Source organism: Primulina huaijiensis, chromosome 8 (assembly GCF_012295235.1).
Source record: "Primulina huaijiensis isolate GDHJ02 chromosome 8, ASM1229523v2, whole genome shotgun sequence".
NCBI lineage: Eukaryota > Viridiplantae > Streptophyta > Magnoliopsida > Lamiales > Gesneriaceae > Primulina > Primulina huaijiensis.
The window spans coordinates 13633857-13644889 of NC_133313.1; the positions used below are offsets into that span (position 1 = coordinate 13633857).

The 11033-nt window shown below is 34.4% G+C and overlaps 1 protein-coding gene across 1 annotated transcript; it reads left to right on the forward strand.

The window, feature by feature from the left end:
• Positions 1-8788: 8788 nt before the first annotated feature.
• LOC140983206 (heavy metal-associated isoprenylated plant protein 39-like) lies at positions 8789-9754 on the forward strand. The gene is made up of 3 exons (XM_073450149.1): positions 8789-9111; positions 9208-9283; positions 9373-9754. The coding sequence occupies exons 1-3, from the start codon at positions 9106-9108 to the stop codon at positions 9738-9740; spliced, it is 450 nt and encodes a 149-aa protein (XP_073306250.1). The 5' UTR covers positions 8789-9105; the 3' UTR covers positions 9741-9754.
• Positions 9755-11033: the final 1279 nt, after the last annotated feature.

Below are 11033 nucleotides of genomic sequence, written 5' to 3' on the forward strand. Positions count from 1 at the left end.
AATGAGACAAAGTGCTCAGCTATGAAAGTATGTGATGCACCAGTATCCATCAAAACATAAGCAGGATAACCTGAGAGAAAACAATTACCTGCAATGACATTATCTGGAGCATTATGTGCCTCATCCTCCGTGAGTGCAAAAACTCGACCCTGTTGTCTAGGTGGCTGTCCTACCCTGTGGCTACCACTCTGTTTGTTCTGATCTGATCGGTTTGACTGCTGATAGGAATGAACTGTAGGGTTCTGACGATTCTGGTGAGGTGTCTGTCTCGATGATCCCCCACTCTGAGACATATCACTGCCACGGTTAGGACACACTCGAGCATAGTGTCCCACCTGGTTACACAAGTGGCAAGCTCCCGAGATTCCTCTACACTGATCGGTATAATGTCTACCACCACACTGACCACAAGTCGGACTTGAATAACCAGTGCTCTGAACTGAACCAGACTGTCTCGATCCACTAAAACTCGAAAAATTACTGCCATGCCTCTTAAATTGCTTGCCTCTAGCCCGAAACTGCTCTCTTATGTTGCCACTGTTACCGCCATTATTACCCTGTCTGAACTGCTGTCTATACTGTGGCTGTTGGGGTCGTTGCATCTGAGAACCTCTCTGCCTAATGATTCCGGTTTCAGCTCCCTTGGCTCGATCAAGAGCCTCAGCAAAAGTGTTAGGCCTTCCGGTATTAACCAAGGTAAAGATATCAGGGTTAAGACCATTTATGAAGTGATCGGCCTTAGCTTCTTCATCGGATGCTACATGAGGAGCAAATCTCAGTAAATTCGAGAACTTAGCAACATAGTCCTCAATATTCAAATTTCCCTGCTTTAAATTTGCAAACTCGGCTCCCCTATCTTTCCTGTAAGAGGTAGGAAAGAAACGCTGATAAAATTCAGATTTAAAAATATCCCAGGTAACAATCGTATCTCGACCCTCTAAAGCTTTCTTGGTCATGATCCACCAACTCTTAGCAACATCCAATAACTGATGAACAACTAACTTGATTCTACGATCATCTGGATACTCAAGAGATTCAAATAATTGATCCATATTCTCCAACCAGTTCTCACACTCTAATGCATTCTCGGTACCCTTCAACATCGGTGGGTGCAAAGACTGAAATCTGGCTAACAGTATCTCCATCGGAGTCGGAGTTATATCCATCTGAGTATGAGTAGCACTGCCCTGATCTTGTGCCACTGGTACGTTCTGTCTATGTCTACCACGACCTCTACCTCGAGTAGCCATGTCTGATATACAATAGATCAAACACATATAAAATCACAAAATCACAATCATCTCAATCTTGTATCAATCATCTCTGGCTCTCGAGACTCAACAATCTCAAAAATCTCGAATAAAACTCAACAATATAATATCTCAATTTAAATCATGTATTTCACATCATAGCACAATGAAAATGCTAACAAATATATCACATGATCAATCAATTCTAACTGACTCGATCTACCCTGTTCCCAAATATCTTACGCTCTGATACCACCTAATGTGGGGCCCCGGGTCCGATATCTAATACTAATAATTATAATTGTAACAAACCAAATGATCGAGTAAAATACATAATTTGTGGTTCACAAATCCACATAAACATCGTCAAAATAATTTAATTGTCTCAAATGTTTGAAATATAATTTTCAACATGCCAAAATAAAGAAATCCCAACATCATAAAATAGCTCCTAAGACCCGAGAATCCCACTCTAACTCGTATCTCCTCGCCTTGAGCTGGACTCTGGCATCCCAAGCCTCGCCTCACCTACCGTCAAGCACATGAAAACAAGAGGTACCGGACATGCCGGTGAGTATAAACCCAGTATGATACAATCAATCACAAATGAGAGTTAAATTTTCAAATATTTCATATAAATTCATAAAGATGCAATATAATGCAATGCATGATCAGAAGCTGTGGGCTATCAATAAATCTCAAGATCAAGTGAATCATCTGGTCATAGGGTACCCAAGGGAATAGAATCACCCAGCAACATCCACCGACTCATCCGCTCGGGGTGGGGTGCTGTGTTCTACAATCCCAGGACTATGGTGCGCCTATAGAGAGTGTTCAGGCCATAGCAGCGACCTCCGCATACACTATGCCAACTCAACTATAGCCCCATACGTCCAACAAATCAATATATCAAGGCGACCTCCGCCATATCAAATCTGAATCAACAAGTGGCTCAATATGCAATGTCATGATGCAAATCAATATCATCATCTCGATATCATAATCAACTCATCTCAATACAACAATCATCATCAAATCACCAATAGTTCATCAAGCCATAGAGTTTTCAATTTAAAATAAAAATGATACTTTTACCTCGTATGTTATCGACCGTAACATACCTTTCAAATATTACCAAAAGAAGATCGAAATGTGTAGATGAGAAGTCTTGAACCTTTGAATTCTACTATAACTCAAGGACTTTGATCATCTATCAAAACAGAGTAATTTCTGTTCAAAATTCATAATTAGTTCAATACTGCTTTGAATCAAGATCCGTAAATTTCTTAACCTTAATATGCCATAAAAACATTCATTGAATCATTTCATCAAACACATAGCATGCGTGCTAAAGAAATTAGCTCCTATACTTTGCCATTGGCTTCAATTCCATTTTAAATTCAAACCAACACAATTTCAACATCTCCAACATCTCAAATATCAACACAAATATCAATTCTAAACTTCATCCCATTTCCAAACTTGAATAAAAATATAACATACTTACACCATCTTGAAGATCTTGGAGAGAGGATCACAAATCTAACTTCATTTCATAATTTCCTTGAACAAATCTCCCATAGATTGAAGAAGAAATTAGAAGATGAAAGGAAAAATGAAGAACCCTAACTCTAAACCGATGGAGTAGGAAAAAGAGAAGAGAAAATGATACAAAAATCATTCCCCAATCAAATATATACCATCCAAACCTCAAAACACGTTTTTTGTACAAGTGCTGGGCGCCATGGCGCGTGATTTTGGCGCAGCCGCGCGCCCCTTGCTGCCCAAACACCAAAATTTCAGCACTGCGCTCGCTAGCGCCGGATCCTGCGCAGGGGCGCGCAGTATTCTGCCAAGAACGCATTTTTAACTTCAGAATTTGCGAAAGTGGTAAACTACAAAGTTGTAGCCCTATGTCTTGGCTTGCATCGCCAATTGGCCTCATGTCATTTGGAGATCTGAGTAAAAAGTTATGCTAAATCTCCCAACATGTGTCATTGTAGGAACGACGATACGCACGACACACTTCGGGACGCTTTTGGCTCATCTTCCCAAATGATTTGAACAAAAATCAAAACATGAAAGTTATAGCCTTATGTCATATCTTTTTAATGAAAGTAGCCTCACATCAATTGGATCAATATACAAAACATTATTCTAAAAACCACAACTACTGCCACATTTTTTCTGCACTTCCATCACCTATTTAGCTCAAATTCTACCTTTGATTCTACCCATCAATTATCTATTCCATTCTATAGCATTCATTACCATTTATACCATAACATAAAGTCATAAACCATCACAACTAATGCCACAATATTTCAAAATTCGGGCATTACAAGAGCCGTCCCGATAGATGATTGAAATCTATTATTGTAGGTGAACTCCACTAAAGGTAATTTCGGTTCCCAACTGCCTTGGAAGTAAATAACACAAGCTCGCAGTAGATCTTCTAGAATTTGTATAACTCTCTCAGACTGACCATCGGTTTGAGGATGAAAGGCTGTACTGAATAATAACTTTGTCCCCATCGCTGCATGTAAGCTCTTTCAGCGAAAAATGGACAAAAACTAAAAATATCCAATTTAATGAATGAAAACTGAATTTCGTAAAGTTGCATGACTAAAACCTTAAACAAGCTAACTTACATGACAAGTATTAAAGTAGATGTCCAACAAAGCAACTAATTACTTGGTATTTATTGAATTTTGTGTAATAAACAATATTTATTTAATAATATTTTACATTTTAATATATTCTAACATTTACTTTATCTGCATACCCATGCAAGAATCATATAAAAGATCTTGAATATAATATGATACAATGAGATCGTACAAGTCATGAAGATCATGAAACTCATTTATGTATATTCTAAACTCATTTCTAGTCGATTCAGTGGCCTAAATTAAGAATAAAAGTCGTTTAAGTTTGAAACTATAATCTATGGTGTTATATTCCACGTTTCATTGGTCGTAACATGGAGATATCCTATCGTACATGATGAGTACCCATATGATGAGTCACTAAAAAAACCACATCGGACTTTTCAAGTAATTATCATTTATCGAGTGGATACGCCTGCGGTTATTGTTATTAACCGTTAGTCCTTTGACCCGGGATGACATAAAGGCTCTATGTACTAGTCCTACACTTTGACTTGTTTACTGACTCTGTGAGGGTCATCAGGTGAAGAGTTTAGGTATAATTTCTACATACATATGAGGTGATACATTGTAGTTGGAGATTCACCACTCACATACGGATGTGGATATCCTTTGAGGTCTAATGAGTTATTAGTGCAAGAAATCTCTAGCTAGAATAAGAAATGTGCTTTTGGGTAAAGTGATTCTCTAGTTGCACATATGATGTCACTATGATTACTCAAAGATGCATCACATCGTTATCAAATTCATATGCAACCTTGATAAACCAATGATTGTAGAGTTGATCGGGATATATGAGATGAATGACTGTAATGTATGCTAACCATATTCTACTGGTTCTTACATACACTACCAGTGATACCTAGGTAATCATAGGATGATGTTACTAGATGCGCTAACAATGATTCGATTTGTGCAATCCAAAAAAGTTCGGGCGTTCATGTAATCAAAGGGTTGATTCATAGAATTAGGCTAACAATGGCAATCTCCTATAAGGGACACAGGTGGTCTCTAATCACATGATATTTGATCCACGACTAGCTGTAACTATGAACCATTGACCGTCATACAATTATTTAAATTACATGTTCCCTTTGATATTGTCAAATTCCCATGAATTTGATGAGTAAGCATGATTAAGAACAAACATATGGATTATTAAAGTGGATTTCATAATTAGAAGTTGTGAGAGTTATCATGACTACTAAATTTATTAAGAAAGCGCAACTGTATGAAATTTCGTGAAGATTTCCAAAATTGACAATCGGCAAGATTGAGTCACTGGAAAGTTAACTTTAGGACAATTGATTTTGACTCAAAGGTTAAAGTTTGACTTTGCATAATTATAACGAGTTTTGTATTCATGTCACATCGATGATATCTGATCGTCGATCAAGATTATGATGAAACTACGATCATAGATTTTTTGATGTATTGAGCTTGAAGTATCCTAGTAAAACTCTAACTAGTAGGTATCCTCGTTAGCCAAAATGATAAGTAGGAGTTTTGACTAATAGAACTCGAGTATCCTAATAAATCTATAACTAGATAAGATTAAATTATCTAGATATGATATAATAGAATTATATAAATCTAGATTATGCCCTAATTAGATAAAACTCATAGTTAAAATTTTGACCAGTGGAGCCAGAGCATTCCACTCAAATACCTATTGGTAGGTATCTTAGTTGGCCAAAATAACTAGTAAGAATCCTTATAGGATTCTACCTCATCCATGATATCTATAAATATAATATAACATGTCAATGTTAGATTCTAGATAATTTATCTTCCCTCTCCTACAGTAGAATTCAGCCACACCTTGTAATTAAGACAAGTTCTCGGCCGCCATCCTGTCATTGATTCTCGACACAAATTTCATTTAGATTTCTTGTGTGATTTAGCTAAGGAACATAGTTTTCAATCTTTAACTTGATTCGGAGTTTGAATAAATGTGAATCCGGTTGATTGTACGTAGAGAGATACAAGAAGAGTTATCTCTACTTAAAATCTAAAATGACTGCAGTAAAGCGTCTAGACGCTAAAGATAATCAATCGATAAACACTATATTGTAGGATTTAGAACAATACTATGCAGCAGCAATTTTTTAATGTCAAAAATAAATTTTAAATTTTTACTGTATTTTGGGTGTGAGAAAACAATTGTGATAAAGCTTGTCATTAGGCCATGAAAGCTTGTCAAGACAAACTTCGTCTTGGATTATAGAATATATAATCAGAGAAAACTCCTTGGGGAGACGCAAACTCACGAAAATCTTGTAGATAATAAGAGTGAAAAGACGAATATTGTAGCCGTGAGGAAGGCTTATTTTTCAACGAATAAAACGAATTGTGCTTATCTTGAAGACTGGCGAGTGCTTCGAGGGTTCAGTTTATTTTTTGCTAGATAAATTAAAAAAGAAAGTCGTTTTTTTAGAGTATTAAATAAGTGTTTTCAAATATTAAGAAGGTTAGTTTAGTCTTTTAGCATGGGATAGGAGATTGAATGAGAGAAGAGATTGAAACAACTCTATTCTCTTCTCTGAATGTTCCCAAATTAGTCCCTAATTTTTCAAAAGGCTTTCGCAATTCAATTCTTCAAGCCTAAATATTTTAAAAAATTCCCAAAATAACCTTGTTGGATGAATTTTTATAAATGTCATTAAAATGGTATCGGAGCCTATTTTTTATTTCAGGACTTTAAGATTATTTTTACTATGTAACTTACATTTCTGAGTAGTAAATATTTTCAAAATATGAATTCGAACATATTTTTTATATTTATTTGTTTCATGTTATATTTCAATATTATGAAATATTTTGAACGAGAAGATCTAATCAAATTAGATTTTAGGAACAACTAGGATTACTAAGGTAGAAAATGATTCAACATCTTACATACTTAGAAATTATCTTGGATTTCCATAAACTCTTATGAGATCTTAGAGAAATCTAAAATACAGTAAAAAAAATAATGCCAATAAGCTATATTTTGTACCACGACAAATTGAAGAAATTCTCAAAAAACATGAAGAAGATCTTGTAATCTTGAAGGATATTCAAACACAAATCCAAAACCTAAAACAAAAACTCAGTTCTAGCAATAGGATTACCGACTAAATGTTGCCAACATTTTTTGGTGCAGAAACATCAAAAAGAAAAAGTCAAATAGGAGAAAAAAAAACCCTTAACAATTAACTAGAAAATGATTAATCTTATCAATTCGAAGAAAGCATGGAGGTTGATGAAGGGGGTGTCCGAAATAATGAGGATAGGTTTAGGGTTTTGAATGAAGGTTTTAATAAAATAATTAGTGTATAATGGTCTTTAATTAAAATAATGCAGTTAAGTAGAATTTTGGGCCCATTATGCACTAAATAATCTCATTAAGCCCAAAAACACTCACGAAAAATATTTCGTTTAGGTACGTTTTTGAAAATATTGCCTGAACCCTCAAAAAGTTCTCCGACTTGCTAAATTTTGCGTACTGGTTTAAAATATGACCCGACAGTAAAAATACCACACCAAAGCCCATTTTTGAAAATCATACTTAATTGCACTATATATTAAATAATTAAAAACAATTATTTAATAAAAATATTTTTTTTATTATCCTCGGTCTCAGTTCCTCGTTCGAGCACGAAACACTACTAAAGGTCCTAATACGTGAATATTTAATAAATCATGCAATAAATTACGTAATCATACAATAATAATGTATTTAATGCTTTAAAATAATTAAACACATATTTTAGTAAAACTCTAGATTACGTGCAGTCAGGTTACGTAGCTCGAATTTCTTAAACCTTACAGTTTATGAATAGTGCAACGTAGTATTTGAGTCATTTATTTTTTACAGATATTTTAAATTTTTGGTATGTTAAATTTATATGAAGGTAATACCGAAATTTTTCCAGCTCCTAAGATCTATTTTTAAAAATTTTGAATCATTTTATGCTGCATAATTAAATTAAATCAATATTGTTTGATTATTAATTATAATTATAATAATTTTTCCTCACACTTATATAAATTAAAATATATAATATAATAATACTATATATTTGGAAGGTGTTGCGAATTTAGTTGAAGAGAATGAATGATTATATTTAAGATATAAAATGTGTAACAACATATTTTGGGGGAAGAAAACAAAAGTAAACAAGAGTGTTCTTTCTAATTTTCTTTGAAATTAAAATATTCTTTAAATTCTTAAAAAATTATATTGGGTTTCCTAATTATGTCGGGAGGCATAAAAACGAGACAATAATATAAACTTTTTTTAGAATAAAAAGACATTTTGTGTACGGGTTAATAAAATTAGAAGGATCAGTTTGGTGTGTAATTTGGTGAAAGTGAGTTCTATGTTTTTATTTTGGTCAAAGAGAGTAAATTTAGGACAATATAATATTTACATATATTTGTCAAAATAAAACAAAACAAAAAAATAAAATCATATTTCACTTTAATTTAAATTTGAACTCAGGTATTTTTTCTACCAAAGAACATCTTACTACTACCCTGTACCTTATTTTATTAATAATTATGTAAAAAATATTCTTTAAATTAATTCTAACAAAGAATGAATGATTTATATTTAAAATACTATATTATCCACATTAAACTCTATCTATGATGCAAAACTTCATCCAAACTCTTGCCAAAAACCAAATTTTACCAAAAAACTTCACCCAAACCTAAAATGTTTCCACAAAAAACTTAACCCACAAACCCCAAGCTCCGACAGCACAACAAATTCGATACAAATAGGAAACTATAGCCCGAACTCTAGTCTTTTGGGTAGTCATTGAATTTATGCGGGGTTCGGGAGATCGGACATGACCCCAGTCATGGTTTGCTTCGCAGAATGCACTAGAGTCCAGTCCAATTTCAACTACTATCCCCACCGTTCCACGAAGCTTCGCATATGTCGCCGTATTGGTCCATCGCGAGCTAGATGATCAAGTCAACAACTTCGACTGCTGACCGTAGATCTTGACTCGTTATCTTTCTTCAATGATTGATCTTGAGCGGTACTATATAAAGAAGCTCTACTCCAATCTCTTTGGCAATTCCAATTACATTTGTTTATTCAATTCTTACGTATTACTCGAGGCCTTTCGTCTTCACTCTTTTCCGATAAATTCGTTGATAATCCTGATCGGGGTCATTTGGAGTAGGAGAAAATGAAGGTGGGTTTGTTGCTTTGCTCGATTTCAATCTTGGTTAATTTTGTTGTTTATTATCGTGTTTTGATTTTGGGATATGCTGTTGTTTGGATTTTGCAGAAAGTTGTGTTAAAATTGGACTTCGTGGACGAGAAAACCAAGCAGAAAGCCATGAAGAACATCTCCGGTATCTCAGGTATTGTTACTGTACTGAAAAGTAACCCTGTAGAAATTCCAACAAATTCTTGTTACGACGAAAAAATTTGTTTATTTTGTTTTTTATAGGGATCGAATCGATTGCGATGGATTCCAAGGAAAAGAAGTTGACGGTCACCGGAGATATTGATCCGGTGGCGGTGGTTGCGAAGCTGAGGAAGCTCTGCCACACGGAGATAGTATCCGTGGGGCCGGCGAAGGAGCCGGAGAAGAAGAAGGAAGAGCCCAAGAAAGAGGAATCCAAGAAGGAGCAGGCCAAGAAGGAGGAACCTAAGAAAAAGGATGGGCCCAACGAAAATGTGGCGGCCCGAATGTATCATCAACACCCTTATTATCATACTCAGTATCAACCTTATTTACATCCTCAGGCGGCGGAGCCGCCGTCCTATTATGTTAGGAGTGTGGAGGAGGAACCAAATGGTTGTGTTATTTGCTAAACACCCCCCAAAAATTTTTTTCCATAAATTGTTTTGAGTTTTACTAGTGTTTGTTTGCACAAATTTTCACCATTACGGGCGTATACGATGAAAAATACACCAATTTATGTAAAAACGTAAATAATATAATAATATAGAAACCAAATTTGATCGTAAGTTCTAATATCCTAAGAAAATAATACGCTAAAAATGAAAGGAAAAGATCGGAAATTTAAAACATAAACTCTCAACATAATTTTTGTACCTAGAATAATCTATAGAAATTTAGAAAGCATACAAATATATTGAACGGGATTTCCTATTTAATCTTTGTATCTACAATAATTTTGTATCTACGACATATGTCTTCCTCATCCCAGCCGCAATCTTCGTTTTTAAACTCAAATTTCATTTAATCTATTGGAATTTATGATTTTTACGGTTTGATAAACAAATCCGTAAAAGAACTAAATAACCAAACTGAACTGACGCAATTGGGAATTCGTAACTGATTGCGAAATCAAAAAAGACTTATCTTCGCAAAATTTAATTGAAATAGTCTAACTCAATTGAAGTGTTCAAACTGAACTGATGTAGTCAAGCTGAACTGATCAGTCGACGAGTTTGACTTTTGATCAGTTATCCACGTCATCAGCTGCAATTTGAATCTCAGCACACAAACTGACAGTCCATGAAACGTTTACCTGTTAAATACTACTAAAACAATTTTTTTTAAAAAAAACTATGACCGAAAATACACACACGCATAAACATATAAATAAGTTAATCATCCATTTTAAAAATAATCAAATCACTGAATAAAAAATAACTACAGTTAAATAAAATCTTAAAATGTGACTTCATCAAAAGAATTACTGCTTAAAAATGAACACCATCGAATATCTAGAAATATGACAATCATCAAAGCATAAAAATCAAGAATATTTTGAACTACTGCTTAAAACCCATGACTGCTAATCATATTTTGTAGAAGAAATGCAAGGCACTCGGGTTTCCAGTTCACCACCAGCCCTAGTCCACTCAGTTCTCAGCACCTCCAGTCTCTTCATCAACCAACTGCTCACCTGCATCAATTACACCTAATGAGTCTAACGACTCAACACACCTAAAACGTTATAACAAGTACATATATATATCATGCAACAGTGAAATATCATCACTCGTAAAATTCATGCATATACATACATTTTCTTAAAACAAAGCATGCAACATGTTTCTAACATTAACATAAAAATACATTTTCAATATCACCGTATAAATTTTAAATATGCATAAATGGTTGTCAGAGCAATG

What these genes read in the sequence shown, in the direction of transcription:
- LOC140983206 (XM_073450149.1), top strand. An exon ending in GAACATCTCCGGTATCTCAG is followed by an intron (nt 9,284 to 9,372) that starts GTATTGTTACTG and finishes TGTTTTTTATAG; the next exon opens with GGATCGAATCGATTGCGATG.